This window comes from Lipotes vexillifer, unplaced genomic scaffold (genome assembly GCF_000442215.2).
Source record: "Lipotes vexillifer unplaced genomic scaffold, Lipotes_vexillifer_v1.1 scaffold1342, whole genome shotgun sequence".
Taxonomy (NCBI): domain Eukaryota; kingdom Metazoa; phylum Chordata; class Mammalia; order Artiodactyla; family Lipotidae; genus Lipotes; species Lipotes vexillifer.
In genome coordinates, this window is record NW_006786109.1 from 202,323 (window position 1) to 224,153 (window position 21,831).

The 21,831-nt window shown below is 38.2% G+C and overlaps 1 protein-coding gene across 4 annotated transcripts in view; it reads right to left on the reverse strand.

The window, feature by feature from the left end:
* The window catches only part of SS18 (SS18 subunit of BAF chromatin remodeling complex), a 79,850-nt gene extending 58,247 nt beyond the window's left edge, over positions 1-21,603 (reverse strand). Inside the window, exons 1-3 of one of the 4 annotated variants that reach the window (XM_007458391.1) lie at positions 20,903-21,047; positions 17,987-18,063; positions 9,138-9,222 (exon numbers count right to left, since the gene is read on the reverse strand). In XM_007458391.1, the coding sequence (XP_007458453.1) occupies positions 9,138-9,222; positions 17,987-18,063; positions 20,903-20,971 (231 nt within the window). In that variant the 5' untranslated portion in view covers positions 20,972-21,047. Of the gene's footprint in view, positions 1-9,137; positions 9,223-17,986; positions 18,064-20,902; positions 21,048-21,499 lie in introns of those variants that run through there. The other 3 variants (XM_007458390.1, XM_007458389.1, XM_007458392.1) reach the window with 3 other exon arrangements.
* Positions 21,604-21,831: the final 228 nt, after the last annotated feature.

The following is a 21,831-nucleotide window of genomic DNA, read 5'->3' on the forward strand; positions in this document are numbered from 1 at the left end:
TAAACTCTCTACAAATGAAAAAAATTCAATAACAGTGTATAACTTAGCAACAGATGAGAATGGAATAGTAAATTCTGAGTTAGAGATTTTGCAGTACCTTAATGAATATCTATGGGAAGCTAAATTTTACCACATTGGCTTCTCAATAATTACTACCTCCTTGAGGAAGGGCAAGAGAAATGAGTAACTAAATCTCAAGATGTGTGGTATGACCCAACATGTTTGTGTTCTGCATAAAAGCTGGAGAGAATATGGGACATATCTGAGAAACTGTAATGTTTAAGACTTTAAGACATTTCCATATATTATGAAGAAAATATTTCAAATCAAGACAAACTGACAAAATCCAGAATTGCACAGTACTATAAGTCACATAGAGACTCTCAATTGGTTGGGTAGAAGGGATATGGAAGGGTTAACAGAATCACCTGAGAACACTCTGCAAACTACCCTCATTCCCCAACCACCCACGAGAGTCTAAGACTATCTGGAAGAGAACGTCCCCTCTTCACACTCAGTGCCCTGACTTGAGAACCCCTGCGCAACGCGTTTCTGTTTTGATGAGAACATGTTCACAATGTGTCACATCTTTCAGATGTACTAGAACAGGAGAAAAAAAAAAAAGAGGGTTTCCCTGGTGGCGCAGTGGTTGAGAGTCCGCCTGCCGATGCAGGGGACAAGGGTTCGTGCCCTGGTCCGAGAGGATCCCACATGCCTCGGAGCGGCTGGGCCCGTGGGCCATCGCCGCTGGGCCTGTGCGTCCAGAGCCTGTGCTCCGCAAAGGGAGAGGCCGCGGTGGTGAGAGACCCACGTACCGCAAAAAAAAAAAGAATCACTGAGTTATAGGTCACCATGGTGATAATAAGCTAAATTCTTTTTTTAACATCTTCATTGGAGTATAATTGCTTTACAATGGTGTGTTAGTTTCTGCTGTATAACAAAGTGAATCAGCTATTAGTATACATATATCCCCACATCCCCTCCCTCTTGCTTCTCCCTCCCACCCTCCCTATCCCACCCCTCTAGGTGGTCACAAAGCACCAAGCTGATCTCCCCGTGCTATGCGGCTGCTTCCCACTAATAAGCTAAATTCTTAACCTGTCTCTTAAATCTATAGTACAGTCCCAAAACTATAAGCAGACTCATTCATTTAACTTTTTTTTTTAAACTTAACACCTGAGTACAGGAATAATGCTAGACAAGAAAGAAACAAAAATGATCAAGGCATTCATTTCCATAACAACACAGTAGAACAATCAAGACACTGCAGGTTGTAAAATTTAGATTCAAGCTCTTGAAAAATCTAGCCACGTCCTACCCTGATACACAAACTTAAGAGCAAATGGGTCAGACTTTAATTTCTATTCCATCCTAATAGCAACATGACTTGGTATCATAACGCATGAACTGCTTTCAGTAAGGCCTGGGTTCAAATGCCATGCTACCCCTTAGCAACTACAAGTCCCTAGACGCATTAATCACCCTGAGACTCAGTTTCCTCAACCACAGAATGGGACTAATATCTTAAAAAATTCTAAGGATGAAATAAAGTACTGAAAGGACCCAATACTTAGTAGTCCTTCTGCAAGTGTTTGTTCTCTCTCCAGTGAAACAGTCATACCTAAGAAGCCTTAAAAATAACTAATATTCTATGGATAGCAAATCAGAATTCTATTCCAATACTTAGGAATCACAGGTTAAGAGCAAATTAGGTCATTCAAACCCTCCACTGCGGACAACAAAAAAAGCTGGAGAAAATAATTTTAAAATATGTTTAAAGATATGGAAGAGCAGGGCTTCCCTGGTGGCGCAGGGCTTCCCTGGTGGCGCAGTGCTTGAGAGTCCACCTGCCGATGCAGGAGACGCGGGTTCGTGCCCCGTTTCGGGAGGATCCCACATGCCGCGGAGCGGCTGGGCCCGTGAGCCATGGCCGCTGAGCCTGCGCGTCCGGAGCCTGTGCTCCGCAAATGGGAGAGGCCACAACAGTGAGAGGCCCGCATAACGCAAGAAAAAAAAAAAAAGATATGGAAGAGCAGACAAAGTAGTTAGAAATGAACAGGCCAAGATCCAGAAGAAAAAAAATCTAGAGACATGGGCCCAAACTTGGGGGCTACATTTGCTGTGGCCATGTTAGCCAATATAGAAAGCCAGTTGAGAATTTTCCAAAACTGATATCAATCCACAGATTTAGAAATCTCAACAAATACCAAGCAGGATAAATAAAAAGAAACGCACACCTAGAGAGATCATAGTAAAACTGCAAAAAACTCTAGACAAAGCAAAAAATCTTCAACACAGTCAAAGAAAGTAGTCAAACTGCCTTCAAAATAGTAACGTTTACATTGATATTCAACTGTCAATAGATAAAGGCCAGAAAACAGTAGAATGATTAATTTAATGTGCTCACATGCCAACCTAAAACCTGTCCCTGGCAAAAATATCTTTTAAGAATGATACTGAAAAGGCACTTTCAGATCACCAAAAAACAAACAAACAAAAAAAGACCTGAAGGTATCTGTCACCACCAAACCAATGCTAAAAGGAAATACTGAAATATGTTCTCTAGGGAGGAAAAAAGAAATGATCTGAGAGAAAAGGTTGTAAATGAAGGGAGGAATGAAAAGCATCAAAAATGGTGACAATGATAATCATCTTCTAATGAAGACTAACTTTAAAAAAAAGTAAAAATCACTTGTGAGTAAACATCCACAGATTTAAAATGTATAACAAAATGGATAAGTCATTGAGGGAATGAATTGAAATAAAGTATCTGAGGGTCCTTGAATTGTTAACTATATAGTAACCTCTAAAATAATAATAAGTATGCAAGTATATAATTTCCAAACTAGTGGGGGAAAAATTTTTTTTAATAATTATCAAGACAAAAAGAACAGAAAAAAAGGAATATAAACAGATGAGACAGAAATAAAGTGCATTCTGTGATGGCAGGTTTAAATTAAGATATATAAGCAATTACGTTCACTGTAAATTGATTTGATGTTTCAAGTAAATAACAAAGATTGCTGGATTGGATTTTTTTAAAAAAAACAACATGCTGTTCATAAGACACATATCTCTAACACAAAGAAATGGAAAGGTGGATACACCATGCAAATGCTAAAGAAAGCTGACTCAGCTACACAAAAACCAGACAAGTAGACATTAATACCAAAAGCATAATTAGAGAGAAGGAGGGATACTTCATGATGACATGTTACAAAGAACCAGAAAGCTATAACATTTCTAAACATACATGCATCCACTACAGTGCCTCAAAATGTAATAAACTCAAAAGAGTTACAAGGAGAAACAGTCAATCCACAACTATACTTGGACATTTTAAACATACACCTCTCAGTAACTGATAGAACAAACACACAAATGAAACATCACAAAGTTAAAAAAAAAAATTCAGTAAGGCTATGCAGAAGATTCAAACAAGATTAACACACTTCAACTAGTGAACATATACAGGACTCTGCACTCAGGGGCTAAAGAATACCTGGAACATTTGTAAAAACTGACCATATGCTGGATTGTAAAACATATCTCAAAGAATTCCCAAGAACTGAAATCATACAAAGTGTTACCTACCCACGATGCAATGAAGTCACAAATCATTAAGAAAAACAATAAAATCTCCCTATGTTTGCAAACTAATATATTTATCAACCCACGTAAAAAGAAGAAATAACAATGGAAATTATAAAATATTTGGAACTGAATAAATATGAATATACTACATAACAGAACTAATTAGACAGAAATTTACACCCTTCAAATGCAGGTATTAGTATGGAAGGATTAAAACTGATGAAGAAGGCATTCATCTTAAAACTCAGAAAAAGGACAGCAAAATACACTGAAGGAAAATAAAATGAAATAATAAAGATGAGATCAGAAATTAATCATATCCAAAAACATACAAAAGAGTAATGGTCACAAAGTCTGCTTCTCAAGATTCTTTTAGGGAATCTAAAAGGTCAAAACTATTTCCATAATAATACTAAGATGATGTTTGCCTTTTAGGCTATGTTGATATTTACAACATCATGGTGCAAAAGCAAAAGTGGATGTCACTGATGGAGCCTTGGCATATATCAAGGTATCAAACTGTACTGTAAATCATCGTACTATTGACTGCCCCAGACTAGTAGTTAAAGAAAGAAAAAGTCATTTTCACTTAAGAATGTCCTTGATGAAGCAGTAAAAATTATTCATTTATTAAATTCTCCATGTCAGTTAAATATTCTGTGTGACAAAATGTGAAAATAATAAACATATCTGCTGCAAATCAAAGTAAAATGAAAACACTTTGTGATTGTGCTGCTTGCTGATTTAGGCACTGTTTTCGTGGAACACCGATTTTACTTAAAATAACAATATCTAGGGCTTCCCTGGTGGAGCAGTGGTTGAGAGTCCACCTGCCGATGCAGGGGACACGGTTTCGTGCCCCGGTCCGGGAAGATCCCACATGCCGCGGAGTGGCTGGGCCCGTGAGCCATGGCCGCTGAGCCTGTGCGCGTCCGGAGCCTGTGCTCCGTAACGGGAGAGGCCACAGCAGTGAGAGTCCCACGTACCACAAAAAAAAGCAAACAAAAGAACAATATCTAGACAAATTATACTTATCCAGGCTTGGGTATTTGGCAGACATTTCCTCAAAACTGAACACCGTGAACCTGGAAAACAACTGATGGCATTTTCTGCGAATGATCAAATTTGACTTTTCAAGGAAGAATTGGGAATTTGGCAAACTTATATTTACTGTCTTGAGCTTGACAACATCCCAGTACTTAAGAGACCTTTCTGATTAGATTGGTGGTGATTTCAAAAAATCACCAATTTTTTGGTATCATATAATGAAATATATCAGTATTTGGAAAAGGTGCATAACTAAGTGAACTTATTATTTTCCAAATGACCAAAGCATGATGTTATGAAATCACACATGAGTAAAAGATCCATACAGAATGCAAGACAGACCAATGAACTTTAATGTACCAGAATAAGAAAAATGTACTGATATAATTTCAGATTCCATACTGCAACTAACCTTTAAAAAACACTTGCTGAGATCTGCTATACTATCACAGATTATCCACAACCTAAAAAGGCTAAAAATATTCTTCCCTTTTCAAATTTCACATCTGTGTGGGACTGGATTTTCTTCTACTTCACCCAAAACATATGCTAGATTGAATCCATAAGTAGATATGAGAATACAGATGTTTCCTATTAAGCCAGTTAAAAGAAATTTGCAAAATTATTAAAGTGTCATTTAACTCACTAAATTTGTTTTCAAAGATACAGTTATTTTTCCTTTAAAGAATGTTATTTATATTAACACGCAATGGGTTTATTGTTGTTCATTTTAAATGAATATTAGCATAATAAGTAAAATATAATCAAGAATATCAGTGTATATAACTGACATGAAACTCCTCAGAGTGCTCAGTAATGTTTAAGTATAATATAATGGGGTTCTGTGAACAAAAAGTTTGAGAAATGCTGCAACAGAGAAAGATCAAAGTCAAAAACTGATGCTTTAAAAAGACTAAAAGAAGAAAATACAATAAATACGTGGCAACAGTGATCAAAAAAAATTTTTAACGAGGAGACACAAATAAACCACATTAAGAATAAAATAAACTATCACTACAGATCCCACAGACATTAGAAAAAAGAGATTATTTCACAAACTTTATGTCAATAAATTTGAAAATTTGGATAAAATGTTAAAAAGCACAATTTACCAAAATAGCTACCTCATAAGATATAGAAATGTATAAACTGTCCAATAACCATAAAGAAATTGAGTCAGTAAATAAAAGCCTCACAAAGAAAATTTCAGATCCAAATGGCTTTTCTAAAGAATTACACCAATCATTTAGGAAATGCTTATACTCTGCAAATTCTTCCAGATAAGAAAAAGTGGGAAAATTCTGCAGGTCATTTTATGAAGCCAGCATAACCTCAAAATAAAAAACAGACAAAGGCATTATAAGAAAAGAAAATTAAAAATCAATGACACTCATGAATAGCCATAAAAATCTTGATCAAAAATTTAACAAACTGAATATAGCAATTTTTTTAAAAAGACCATGACCAAGTGGATCATGAAAAAGTAGGTTAATTACAAAAATCCAAGACTGACTGAGCATTGAGAAGTAAATCAATGTAATTCACCACATTAACAGATTAAAGAAAAAACTATGATCACCTCATTAGATGTAATAAAAGTATTTAATAAAATTTAACATCCATTCAATATATAAACTATTAGCACAACAGAAACAAAAGGGAACTTCCTTAATCTGATAAAAGGTATCCAAAAAAAAACTACAGCAAGCATCATACATAATGGTCAAACAGTGAAAGCTTTCCCTTTGTGATCAGGAACAAGATTAAGATTTCCTCTATCACCACTTCTATTCAGGAATGTACTGGAGGTCCTAGCCAGAGAAGTAAGGCAAGAGAAAGAAATAAAAGGTGTAAGGACTGGCAAGAAAAAACAAAACTCATTATTCACAAATATGTTCGTGAATATAGAAAACTGGAAGTATCTACAAAAAAATTGTTAGAAGTAAGAGTTGAACAAGGCTGTGAGATTCAAAATCAAAAGAGTTTCTATGTAAACTGCAATCACAGTTACAAAATAAAACTTAAAAAACAACGATTCCATTTCAAATTGCCTCAAAAATACGAGGTACTTAGCAATAAATCCAATGAGAGATGTGTAAATCTCTCTGCAGGACAGAGATGTGTAAATTTCCTTTGCAGGAAAATCACAAAACTTTATTGACAGATAGTAAAGGACTAAATAAATCAAAATATATGCAATGATCATGATTTGAAAGACTCAGTATTGTAGAGACATCAATTCTCCCCAAATTGATTTATAGTCAAGTTCACCTCAATGAAAATCACAAGCGGATTATGTCGGACATGCTGATGTTTAAGTGTATATGGAAATGCAAAGGACCAGTACACAAGATATTCTTGAAAAAAATAAGGAATATAAGGAATAAGTAAAGAACTTCTCTAATATACATCAAGACTTATTGGACTATGACAACTGTGACAAGATAGTGGAATTTATAAAAACTGGCCAATGGAACAGAATAGAGAGATTAGACACAGACCCGCACATATGTGGACACTTGATATATAATATCAAGTGGCATGACAAAATAGAGAAAAGATATTTTGTTTTATTTTTCTAACAGATAATGCTTGGAGAGAATTATCTACCTGGAAACAAATGAAATCAAATCTATTGCTCATACTAGCTGATAATGAAATCCATGGCAAAAAATCACATTAACATTCTTTCAGATTCAAAACTAAATTTATTCATTATATATCCCTAGTGAGATATATCTAAGGACAAGCATATTATTGTTAGCGGCAATCTTGGTATTGTTATATTGAAATTATGTTACATATATAGCAGTATAAAGCAAACAAGTGACTACAATAATGTCATTGAGGTATCAAGATTTTTAGAGTAAGACAGAAGAGATACTAATACATAAAATCAAATCTGGGTAAAAAAACTTTTCCTGAAGTGGCAATATCACTAATTTAATATTTTCTTTCTTTTTAAAAAGCGTGTTTACTACCTCTGTCTGCTGAAAATGCCAAGAAAAAATGGAAACTCAGTAATAATGAATGCCCCAAACATCCAAATTGTGGTTTCTAAATACCAATTCCCATAGGAAAAAGGCTGGTTGGAAAAATAGTTGGGGCAGAATAGTTCTGGGGCAGAGAACATAATCAGTCTGATCTCTCTCACAAATTCTGAAGCGAAGAAGCTATACAATACCGAAATCACGTCAGAAGGACACAGGAGCCAAATGAAGGGGTACCCACTGACCACAGGTGAGAAAACTTGAGTATCACAAAGAATGACTCAATGGATTTAAACACATTAAAAATATAAAAATGTATAAGTTCAGATAATAAAAAAAAAAGAGAAAATCCTTGGTCATCTTTTGCAGGTTGCTAGAGACCAACTTGTTATTCTGAAAATTGATAAAGGAATAGAATCAAGCCTTTATCATGACTTTCCTATAGGAACTCTCTATTTCAGGATAACCAAATATTTGATTAAAGGAAATTTTCCTTTTTAAAAGAAGTACAATGCAGAAGGAACTGTAAAGTTAGAAACTCATTGTTCTTAGATCCCAAAATGAAACAATGAACAAGCACCAATGACTGCTAAAACCACAAACTCGAAGGTAGATGGGGAACTTTATAATGGACTGATCAGACCAGTACCAACTGTGTGCACTGATCAATCCTGACATCACTAAAAACGAGACAACAAACTATGTCCCTGCTAACGAGATACAATAGGCAACACAAACACGGGGCCACCAACGAAATAACATAAAACTAAACCTAATTCTAATGGAGCCTCTCAGTCTATAAATTACCAGTTTAGAGAAACAGAGATGAGATGGAGGAACACGTTAAAGAACCACGAGGATACAATCAGCCAAATCCAAAATGTGAGAAGTTCTGCAAAATATATGACCCAGTTTCTTCAACAAATAAATAAATGGAGAATAAAAAATATAAACTGATACAGATTAAAAAAAACTTAAGACACAGATCAACGAATGCAACAGGTGGACCTTGTTTGGATTCTGCGGCAAACAATCATTAAAACATTCGAGTTTTTTAGATAACTGGTGAAAAATGAAAACATCCTGGGTATTATAAGACATTAAGAGATTCTGGTTAATTTTGTGGTGTGAGATAATAGTCCTTATCTGCCAGAGATGCATATTAAATTACATATATGATGGCTGGGGATCTGCTTCAAAATATTACAGATTTGTTCCTAAATAATTTGTGCAATTACACATTTAAATAAATAAATAGGTGGGTTAGTGAATACAGATGGATGGATATAACTTCTTCAGTCAGGGAATCAATTCCAGGTGAATTAATTCAAATTAAATATGAAGGCAAAATAATAAAGCTTGTAGATCATATAGGAGAATATCTTCATGTTCTCAGAAGAGGGCAGGATTTGCTAAACAAAACTCAGAATCACCAAACAAAAATGTGTTATTCTGTAAAGAACTCTATAAAAATTATCTACTTCACACTATTTTAAAGGTACTTACTGCTGGTAAAAGAGACTGCATGTTTTGATTAGAATCTGCTATTGTAGCAAGGTAGACCAAGTTTGTATGCAGCATCTGTTGATACCTATTAAAACAAAACAAATATCAATATTAAAAAATAATTTTCTTCCTATCTGCTTACATATACAAACAGCATTTTATTCCTCAAGTTTAATGAGCGATTTCTGTTACCTGAACATCAACAGCACTTCAATTTTTCCTAGTTCCTCTGCAAAATAATTCCAAATAAGTATGTTCAAAGACAATAATAAACACGGAGCTCTTACCATGTGCTAGATATTGCTATAGTTGTTTTACATACTTAAACATCCGATTTAATCCTCAAACCAACACTATGAAGTGAAGATTCTTATTTTCTCCATTTCACAGATGAAGAAATTGAGGTTTAGAAAGGTTAATAACTTGTACAAGATTGTACAGCGTAGTAAATGGAATAACTGAGACAGGTACTGGCTCCACACATATAACATATGCAAAGAGATCTAGAATGAAGGAATCAACAAAACTGATATGCTTATTCCCTTCCCTCTGCCATTTTCATGTTGCCAAAAACCTCAAAGCCAAGTACAGTCAACACGCTCTGCTAAAATGTCAGAAAGGAGGTGGAAACCACACATTTTTTCCCTTCTCATTCCTGCAGCAGTGACCAACAATTTATGCCTGCTGTGGTTATGCTGCCCATCTATCAGGATGTATAGAGAGGACAATAAAGAGGCATCTCCAATTACAAAAAAAAGAAAAAAGTTATATGCTAAAGCACCGGGATGGAGGAAATAATAGGACACCAACACCAACAACACTGCAAATTAACTTTAAAAAATAAAGCAAATTCTCATTATCAGAGTCAAGTGGTTAAACATGTTTACTGTGATCTTACTTACCTATGAATTAGTATTGCTAAGCCACTCTTCATAATTTACAAAATTAACTCAGATGAAACCACATTGAAATTAGTAATGATCCAATTACTAGTGCTGGTAAACCCACAAAATAATACAAACGTAAAACATGCATCCAATTAAGCTTTTAGAATTCCATTTACTAATAAATAGTATACAAATTAAAATAATGAAAATAAGTCAAAAGAACTTTATTCAGCTAAATAGAGTCTTCTAATATGGATCCCAAATGAAGTAATTTTCTAAGACAGACACCGTTAAGAGGAATCCTAGTAAATTCTTCGCTGCATTATTTTTATCCTGCTGGAAAAACTGGTTTCACTACTGTTTTCTTATTAGGGAGGAAAAAACTTATTTCTCACTGAACTTAAAGTTTCTTCACCAACAAGATCATACTTTTGTAGTTTGCTTGTTTGCTTTTTTATAAATTTACTGAGATATAACTGATATATATAAAGAACTTCACGCATTTAATGTGTACAATTTGATGAGTTTGGATATACATGAACACCAGTGAAAACATCACCACCATGGAGGTAACAGATATATCCAACACTTCCCAAGGTTTCCTTGTTTCTTTGTTTTTGTTTTTTTGTTGTTGTTTAAAAACAAGTCTAAGCTCTTAATGCTCCTCCTCACATATACACTATGTTGCTCAATCAGACATGATATATTGTTATAGGGATCCTTAAACAAACAAGGACCAAGAATTATTATTTTGCACTGAATTATTCATAATGGTTAATTATGTCACTGAAATTCTTCAAACAGCACTAACAGGCACCACTAGCTGGAACTACTTCATTATTCCATAGACATCTTGAGTGGAATTTAAGATACAGGATTCTACAATCTTGCCATTTTTAAAAAACCAACCAGCCATTTTTCATTAGAACATGTAACCCATTTCAAAGGCTGCTCTTTCAAGTTTTTCTTTTCTTCTGAATATTAGTATGGCTCTATCACATGTACTCAGATATGAGATTTGCTGACTGCCCTATCAAAAATAAAAATACCAACTTTACTCAGACTATGGCTTACTCATGACCCTTTAAGAAAAATTCTAGTCATGCTTATTGGTCCTAGGTAAGCCAGTGTTAAAATACTGTTTAATCTGCCACACGCTTGAGGCCTCATTTATAAAATAATGGCAGGGACTTCCCTGGTGGCACAGTGGCTAAGAATCTGCTGCCAATGCAGGGAACACGGGTTCGAGCCCTGGTCCGGGAAGATCCCACATGCCATGGAGCAACTAAGCCCCTGCGCCACAACTATTGAGGCTGCACTCTAGAGCCCGCGAGCCACAACTACTGAGTCCGCGTGCTACAACTACTGAAGCCTGCGCACCTAGAGCCCGTGCTCCACAACAAGCAGCCACCGCAATGAGAAGCACGTGCACTGCAACAAAGAGTAGCCCCCGCTCACCCCAACTAAAGAAAGCCCGCGCACAGCAACGAAGACCCAACGCAGACAAAAATTAATTTATTTTAAAAAATAATAACAAAATAAAATAAAATAAATGGCAGTGAGGGTAGATCTCTAAAGTCCTTGTGTTTCTAAATATCTATAAATACAGCAACTTTTATGAAACACTTTAAAGACATTTCCCCAACTATCAAATCTTAATTTTTAATCTTGAAATAATCTCAAACTTAGAGTTTCAAGAATAGTATGAACTCCCAAATATTCTTCTCCCATGCTCCCCAACTGTCAGCATCTTACATCTGTCTTATACTATCTCTAAACACCTACACCGACATACACGTGCATGCAACGACACACTTTTTTCCAAAACCATCGAGAGTCAGTTACCAGCATAATACCCCATTACTCCTAACACTTCAGTGTCAATTTCCCAAAAACAAGGACATTCCCCTATATAACTACAATACAACCATCATAACAAGGAAATGAATACTGATACAATATTACCATCGAATCCACAGAAACCAGTCAAATTTCTACAATTGTCCCAAAAGCCCCAAATCTTTTTACCTAATGTAAGGGGGTAAGTAAAAATGATCATTTTTAACGGTCTTTTGTAACTTTTTTGTAAAAACTGCATTCTTTTTACAGCACTCATCAAATAAGCTTATTCTAAGATTCTTCTACAAATATTAAACATTTTCCTGAGAAACTTTTTCTAAATTCTATAAATACTATTAATTTGTCACTGCAGTTTTTATATGCTTATTATTTCTAAAAACGTATACGTTAATAAAAGAAAACAGTATGTAAGCAAAGGGAAGATATAAAATACATTCAACATTTTATATTTCATGACGGTAACTTCCTCATAAATACTGGCAGATACTTCCAGATACCCTTATTTATTAACCTATTAAATGAGAGGCAGTTCACTTCCCAAAGATTCCTCTACTAAGAGCCACTACATGAATTACCTCGAATAAAGTAAAATAACCACCATTAAATTTATTGATATAATTACAAAATGAATCCAAAAAAGTCAGATTTCATTTTGAAAAAGAAACTTTTACCTAGAAGCTATGAACAGTGTATTTTTAGGACAACAGAAATACAATTTATAGAATAAAAGTTAACTTCCTAACTAGAGATTTAAAACTAAATTCATTTACACTATGATGAACAAAAATTTTTCACTTAAGAACTGTTTATAACACACTCTGAAATAGGTGCACTCACCCTGAAATACAAAAAATAAGGGCTGATTTAAGCAAATACATGGGATGATTTAGAAAATGCTCAAACCAAACACCACAAGAGAGCAATAATATATTCTTACATATAAGTTGTCAGAATTTAAAGGGAAGAGGATCTGGGCATATGAGCTCTACAAGCGATTCACTGACTTATATGAGTGTGAGTGTGAGCGTGTGTGTGTGTGTGTGTGTGTGTGTGTCTGTGTGTGTGTAGATAAGGGTAGAGTAATATATACAAAGATGTTACCAGTGAAAAATCTTTGGGTGGTGAGAATATGGTGTTCGTTCTCTAAATTTTAAATATCTGTGTTTTCTAATTTTCTACAATGCCTATACTGCTTTCATAAAAAAAAAGTTACTTTCGATTTTAAAAAACACTGCTTCAGGGCTTCCCTGGTGGCGCAGTGGTTGAGAGTCCGCCTGCCAATACAGGGGACACGGGTTCGTACCCCGGTCCGGGAAGATGCCACATGCCGTGGAGCAGCTGGGCCCATGAGCCATGGCCACTGAGCCTGAGCGTCCGGAGCCTGTGCTCCGCAACGGGAGAGGCCACAACAGTGAGAGGCCCGCGTACCGCAAAAATAAAAAAACAAAAAACACTGCTTCAGGCAGTTATCACATCTTAAGGAACTGTTTAATTAAAGTTGAACTTGGGCTTCCCTGGTGGCGCAGTGGTTGAGAATCTGCCTGCCAATGCAGAGGACCTGGGTTTGAGCCCTGTTCTGGGAAGATCCCACATGCCATGGAGCAACTGGGCCCATGAGCCACAACTACCGGGCCTGCATGTCTGGAGCCTGTGCTCCGCAACAAGAGAGGCCACGACAGTGAGAGGCCCGCGCACCGCAATGAAGAGTAGCCCCCGCTCGCCACAACTAGAGAAAGCCCTCGCACAGAAACGAAGACCCAACACAGCCAAAAATATAAATAAATAAAATTGAACTATCAATTCCCAGGTGGCTGTCACTGATGTTTCTCTTTATTCTCCTTTCACTTCTCCTATGAGAAACAAGAACATTTATTAATGTTGAGAGGAGAAATTTTTTTTCTTCACTCACAAACCAATTCTGACAACTTGAGAAAGAAAGAGTATATGAAGAACTCTAAGAATGAAATTAAATACAACAGAAAGGGCAGAATTTAAGATTCTACCTAAATCAATTTAAGCTCCATTTATACAAATATGTGAGCAAATGAGGTCTATGCCAATAGGCAGAGAAGGGGAAAATGATCACATACACAAAAAAGCTAAGACTATGAAGAATAAGACAGTATAAACTTTTGCCGACAAGTTGGAAAAGTGGGTTCTACATCTGAACATGTCTTATCCCTGTCACGTACTGCTAGGGCCTATAGGAAACTGAACCAGTCCTATGCCCGTGGCTTTACCTGACAGTTTAAAACACCACAGGTGTGGTGATCATTTTGTAACATACAGAAATGTCAAATCACTATGTTGTGCACCAGGAACTAGCATAGTGATGTAGGTCAGTTATACTTCAAAAACAAACGGACAGGGACTTCCCTGGCCGTCCTGCAGTTAAGACTCAGCGCTTCCACCGCAGGGGGCATGGGTTCGATCCCCGGTCAGGAAACTAAGATCCCACATGCTGCACAGTGCAGCCCCCCAAAAAGAATAACAGAATAACAAAAACAGACAAACTCACAGAAAAAGAGATCAGATTTGTGGTTACCAGTGGTGGGGGGCAGGGAAGAGGAGGAGCTGGATAAAGGTAGTAAAAAGAAAAAAAAGCCATAAGTGAAAATAATTATTCTCATCAGTGCCTCTCAGTTGTTATCATTCCATGGCTGACATGAGGTAGTGATCTCCTAACCACTGATGATTATCCACAGTTGTAATTTCTTAAAAGAAATTTTCACATATAAACAGACAAGATTCATCAAAGAAAATATACATAAAAGAAGTGGCAATGGTCACATAAAATGCAAAATGTACAAGTGATTAGAAATTAAGATATCCTAGCATCCAGATCTTAATTTCTAAATATTATTCTCCAAAAAAAGAACTAGGGCTTGGAGAAATGATTCCAGACTGGGGCAGAAAAAAGTACAAGAGGAGCCTGGAACATTCTGTCATACAAGAAATTTTTTAAATGCTCAAAAAATAATAGAGATAGTCAAGAAGCCAGCATGAGGGGCTCCCAGTGGCCAACATCTGGGACAATTTGAAAAAGAAAATAAATAAATAATAGACTAACAAATTAAAACCCAGAGAATACAGTAAGAATCCGTAAGTTCATTCAGATATAAATCAATGAATGAACGAATAGGACAGGGGCTGGGAAATTTGTTCCTTACAGTAGGATTCCAAATAACTGTAGAAGGAAAGATGGGTTCAGTCATCTTTTGGCAACTGCCACAGTAATAACTGTTTTAGTCTAGAATCACTGGTGGATGTTAAAACAAATGTGTGGAAATAGGCCAAGAAACAGGGTTATGTGTGTCTCAAGGTATCTCCCCAACACATACACAGAAATAACAAGGGAAGAAATAGTAACTTTACAGTAGAGATCCTGGCAGGCACCACCTTAACAAAGTAGCCAAAGTTACCCTGAATACTGGGACAAACTGCTATCACACGGCTACTGAGGATGCACTGAGAAGGACGCAACATCTTGTCTGTGGTACTCCTGCCAAAAGTGTATAACATGAGTCTAATCAAGGAGAAACACCAGTCAACCCAAAATGAGGGACATATAACACAACAACTGGTCTGTACTCTTCAACAATGTCAACATCATGAAAGATAACAGAAAAACTGAAGGACATTTACAGATTAAAGTATTCTGAAGACACAGACCTACATATAACATCTGATCCTGCACTAGATCATGGAACTGAAAAAATACACTAACGGGACAACTGGCAAAATTTTTGAAAGGTCTGAAAATTTGATAACAGTATTTAATCACTGGAGCACCAGGAAAGTCCCTGAATTCTTGATTTTAACAATTAGACTCTAAGAATTTGTGCTTGTTTTTATGAAATACACATGGATGTTACAAAGATAAGAGAGAATCATGCCTGCAACTTTTTTCTCAAATATTTCAGAAAAACGACATGGGGAAGAAGTGAATGACACAGTGGACTAATATGTTAACATCTGAGGCATTTCAGTCAAGGGCATACAGCAACTTCTTCTACTATCTTTGAAACTTTTTTATAAGAGTGAAATTATTTAAAAATAAAAAGTTTTAGAAAGAGATACTGCTTTTCACCCATCAGATGTGTAAAAAAATTTTAAAAGACGGCCAGTATCCACTGCTGGAAAATATGGTTGAAAACCAGGACTCTGAAACCTAGTGGGAGGAAAGCAAACCAATACAATCTCTTTGCAGGGTAATTTGGAGATTTAGAACGGTCTTTGACCCAGACATTCCATTTAGAAAACCCTAATCTATGAAAACTAAAATATCTGTCTAAATGTGTTTATATAAATGTGAGCACATATTTGTAAATGCACAGAAAAATGTTTTGAAAGATAGGTACTAAACCATTGTAAGTAATTACCTCTGTGGAGAGAAGAGAGATATAAGAGTGAGAAGTAAAAAAGCGACTTTTATCCCTACAAACTTTTATGGTTTATAAGTTTCTTAATTCAAAAACAATTTTAAACAAAGGGGAAAGAGACAAAGTCATGGAGAGGGACTCAAAACTAGGTAAAGAGTTAATCGGATGATAGCAGGCGACCAGCACAGCATGAGAGCCACGCAGAGAAAGAGCCAGGGTTGCTGAAAAAATCTTCCTGAGAGCAGACCAATGAGATCTCTAGGAAAGACAGATGTGTCCCAAAACAATGGTGAGAGTAAGATATTCAGAGCTGAGTTGTCCAATACGGTAGCCACTAGACACACTGAACTTGTGGCTAGTACAAAATGACATGATAGTAGGTAAGATGCACAATGGATTTCAAAGACTTATTATGAAACAAAAGAACAAAATAACTCATTAGTATTTTTATACTGATTACATAGCGAAGAGATATTATTTTAGAAATAGTAAGTTAAATAAAATATATTATAAAAATTAATTTCATATGTTTCTTTTTACTGGTTTAATGTGCCTACTAGCAAATGTAGAATTACTTACGTGGCTCCCAATATATTCCTACTGATAGTGTTGTTCTAGAGACTTTTGATAAAATATTCAATTTGTTCCACTATACCAGATTCTATTAGGGGATACCGTTTACTTCAGACACGTCATCACTTCAGAGTAAGAAGTTCGGCTCTTATGAGTGGTAATCAATTCTGTACTAGACATAAACTTTGCGTTCTCAACCACATACAGCTGACCTTTGAACAGTGGTAGGAGGGACTGAGCCCGGCGCAGTTGAAAATCTGATTATAACTCTACAGTCTGCCCCCAGTATCCATGGTTCCGCATCCACATATTCAACCAACCGCAGATCATGTAGCACTGCAGTACATCTTTACTGAAAAAAATCCACATGGAAGTGCACCTGTGTAGTTTAAACCCATGTTGTTCAAGAGTCAACTGTACATGATATAACTAAATACCTTATAAATATGAAGATCTAACTTTTCCACAAATCAGACTATGCAAATTTGAAGTCATTATTTTATAATGCAGGATAAGAAGTATTAGAAAAACACTGATATCCACTCCATCCCAAAGAACAATTTTTTTTATAAAAAATCAAGAAAAGTCACACAAAAAATTGTACACGAATGTTCACAGCAGCATTATTCATCATAGTCAAGAATTGGAACCAACCCAAACAACATCACTGATGAATAAATAAAATGTGGTATAGCCATGCAAGATTATTCAGCAATAAAAAGGAAGGAAATACTGATACAAGCTTCAACAAGGATGAATCTTGAAAACACTATGCTAAGGGAAAGAAGTCGGTCAAAAAAAACCATGTATTGAATGAATCCATTAATATGAACTATCCACAATAAGCAAATCTACACAAACAGAAAACAAATTAGTGGTTAACAAGGGGTGTGGGATTGGGAGGTGAGAACAGGGAGTGACTGCTAATGGGATACGGTTTCTTCTGGGAATGATGAAAATGCCCTAAAATTGATTAAAGTAATAGTACAACTCTATGAATATACTAAAAACCACTGAATCGTACACTTTAAAATAGGTGAATTATATGATATGTGAATTATATCTCAATAAAACTGTTCTTAAAAAGAAAAGTAAAAAATTAACCAACACAGAAAAACAAATACAAAAAAATTCATATCAATCTTACTGAGAACACTCTGAGGTCTTTCCTTTATTCTGATAGTCCATTATACACTGAATAAGATGGTTATTTTCATCCAACATCTGAAATGAGAAAAAGTTTATTGTAAATCTAGTGCAACAATTAATAAAAAATTCAGATTTCTAGAAACATTTATCTCTACAGGAACTGAATCCACACAGGTCTTTTTTTATACATACTATATAGCTCAGCACAAAAGATCTTATTTTATACCTTTGGAATGTTATCATGTTTAATCAACATTTTTTAATTTTTTTTTTTTGGCAGTGCTGCCCGGCTTGCAGGATTTTATTCCCTGACCAGGGATCGAACCCGCGCCCCCTGCAGTGGAAGCGTGGAGTCTTAACCATTGGACCACCAGGGAATTCCCTAATATTTCTATTTCAATTATTCTCCCTCTGAATTATTACCTGAAGCTCAGCACAGAAAATTTGGAGTTTCTTTTCTGTTCAAACATTTAATTACCTCTACTATCTGAAATAGAAGTTTTGCCTTACTAAGACTAAAAGTTAAGAGGGAATTCCCTGATGGTCCAGTGGTTAGGACTCTGAGCTTCCACTGCAGAGAGCACAGGTTCAATCCCTGGCAGGGGAACTAAGAGCCCCCAAGCCGCGGGGTACAGCCAAAAAAAAAACAAACAAAAAAGACTAAAAGTTAAAAGTCCAAGTTGGCTTTGCATCATTGTAATGCTTTGTCTTAGTGAAAAAAAAATATCTGTCTTTATCCAGAATAAGCTCATGAAACCTTCAACTCAGGAGGCTTAAGGAGATAGCTGGCTAGTTTCCAAGTTTTACACAGCATAGTTTTGTGATTCTCCAAATATGCAATAATCAATTACAATAATTTCTAGGTAAGTACTGTAATATTTATCGCAGACTCTATGAGCCTACCTTATAATTTAATTGTCCCCAAAGTTTAAAAATAAGAAGCATATCAATTTATCATACTATCATAACAATTCAAAGCAAAACTAGCTTTAAGGGTTAAATAATTCATCTAAGCAAAGTGGCACTGAGGAAAAAGCACTGATGTAGCAATTAAAAAGCCAGCTAGTTTTAGTACCAGCTTTGCTACCCTGTGAAAACCACTTAAGATTTCAGGGTCTCAGATTTATCAAGTGACAGGAGTAGATGTTCCTCCTAAAACTGCCCCACCCTTCCAGGATTCAACGAAAGCATGAAGTACAATACCATAACCACTCTTTCTCACTAATTTAGTTAATGTAATTCTTTTAACTAAACACGAAAAAACAGAAAAAAATACTGTGCATATGATTCATATCGCTGGAAAAAAATATTAACATGCCCTTCTAAAAAATGTAGTTTTCTTCTTAATCATCAGATGCCAAAAAATTTGTCTTTAAAATGTGTTAATACAATCTCCAATCTAACGATTTCACAACCTATCTTCTCGGATTCTTCAACCTAATAAACTTCACCATTAGAATATTTGTCTCATACTTAACCTCAATCCCTCACACTATAGAATGAGGCACTTAATTTGTAATCCTTTTTCTCTCCTCGGCTGAGGATGAAAACTTTAACTGATCAGCATCTCCTGAATTAATCACCCATGATAAATATCTTTAGGTGTATGTAAGAAAAACTCTTTAGAGAAAAAAAAAAGAAAAACTCAGAACTTTTCTACAGGCCAAAAATAAAAAGCGAAGCCTTCCAGAAACACGTTTTGCCTATGTGTACTTGGAGCTATTTGCCAGGCCGCAGACTTAGCCCAGTACGCTACACAAAAAGCACTGCATTTTCAGGCACTGCCAAGCCGGTTTGTTCATAAAAATAAAGCAACAGTTGGGCAAATGTCAAATGCCACACTACAAAGAACCTGAGAGTCAACAGAAGCCAATTAACATAATCTACCGGGTGTAGGATGGTATCCTGAGTGGTACTAGAAGTTGACTTCTCTTCAATTTTCACCTTTGTTCCGGTGCATAAAACAAAACCGAAATATTTAAGGTAAACTGCAAAATTTTCTAAGTAACTTTTCAAAGTCTGGTTAACTAAAACTCAGAACGCTGCCTTGCTCGTAGGCAACAAGGGGTAGAGAATAAAGAACCTTTGTGTCTCCAACTGGCAAGTAACAGCAACGACAGCACAGCTCCCTGTGTATTTATCACTACTTCTGCAATTGATCACGAGAATCAGACTGTCTCCATTACTCGACTGTAAGCTCCGTGAAGGCAAGGACCATGCTCACCACCGCAGCCGCGGCGCCTGCAGTAGGCGATCAATGAGTATTCGCTGCAGCTGTAGAGGTAAGGGGTACATCCAGAAGGAAGGAGGGACTCCGAGAGAACCCCGAAATCCAGAGGGTTCTCCCTCGCCCGCCCCTGAGCCTCGACTAAGGTTCCCTGCCGCGTCCCCCAAGTTCTGGTGAGAGCTCCCCAACTCGGCCGGAGTTTGCAGCTCTGCGCGGGGAGACAGCCAACGCTCCGGCTTCCCCTCGGGCCCCCGGCGACCCTAGGTGAGGTCTGCACAGAGCCGCCAAGGCGCGCGGGGCGGGGCGACGCCAAAGTAACTCCGGAGCGACGCGCGGGGCCGCGGGGGGCGCGGGCCGCGGAAAACAGCCCTTCCCCGCGCGGCCGCCACCGCCGGGTGCACGCGCCCCGCCGCGCGAACGCCGCCCCATCCCTAGAGAAATCGGGCGCCAGTTGCTTAGGCTTTTGTGCCTGTAGGAAGGAGCCAAAACGCGCACAAAACTCCTCGAGAGAACCGGTTCGCCCCCTTCCGCCACCCACTCGGGCGCAGCCCGCGGCTCGGGTTCCCACACCCACCCGCCTCCCAGCAGGCCCGCCTCCGCCCCCAGCCCGGCCGACTCCCGGCCCGGCCCCCGTGTCCCTTCCAAACGCGGGCAGGGCCTGGCATCTCCGACCCCACGCGGTTTCACCTTCTGAATCGCAGCGGGAGTGATCTCCCCCTTGCCGCGCTGCCTCGGGGCCGCGAACGCCACGGACATGTTGCCGCCGTCACCACTATCGGCAAGTCCCAAGCGCTCCGGGTGAACGGCAAACTGGGGGAAAGACGCCGGTCTCTCGGGCCGAACCACGTCGAGAACGCGGGGAGGGGGGATGCTCCAGCGCCCGACGGGCAGCCGGCCGGCCCAGCCTGGACGGGGAACTCTGGCCCGTACTAGTCCAGTTTCTGCGCGGTACTTTGGAACCACAGCCCCGGCAGAACTTCCCTGCTCTTGATCGCCCTCCCGTTCCTCCACCTTTCCTTCCGCGCCACCCCCCGGTCCCCTGCGCTTGTGGTAGGGCCGCGCCCCAGCCCTCCCTCCGTTTCAGCGATTCAGGAAATGGTCCCGCCGCCGCGGGAGAGGGAGCGGCTTGGGCAGCCCCTGTCACAGGAAATGCGAGCGCCCGAGCCGGCCCGCCCCTTTCGCGCGGGGCCGCTTTCCTCCCGCTCCGCGCGCTGGAGCGTCGCTCCGGCTGCGTTTCGGCGCTCTGCTGTAGACCGCGTTTAGTTTTTCCAACTTCATCCTTACCCGCTTCGGGGAAGAAGTGGCCTCCCCGAGCTGTCCGGGTACCCCGGAGATGGGAGGAGGGAGGTCAGGACCCGGGAGTTCGTGCCAACCCGTGGGGCATCTGCCAAGATGAGGCAGAGTTGGGAGGACGAGGGGAACGCGGATTCGCTGGTTTGAATGGCTCAGCTACGCCCCCAGCGCGCACCTCCGAGTCCACGGTCTCGCGCGCACACACAGTCGTTCTTAACAATTGGAAAGTAAGCGCGACGCAAAATCGGGAAACGAAGGCTGTGTCCTGCACTCGGGAGCAGGCGGCCAAGTTGGCTGGAAAGGCCACAGTTGAAGAGTTCACC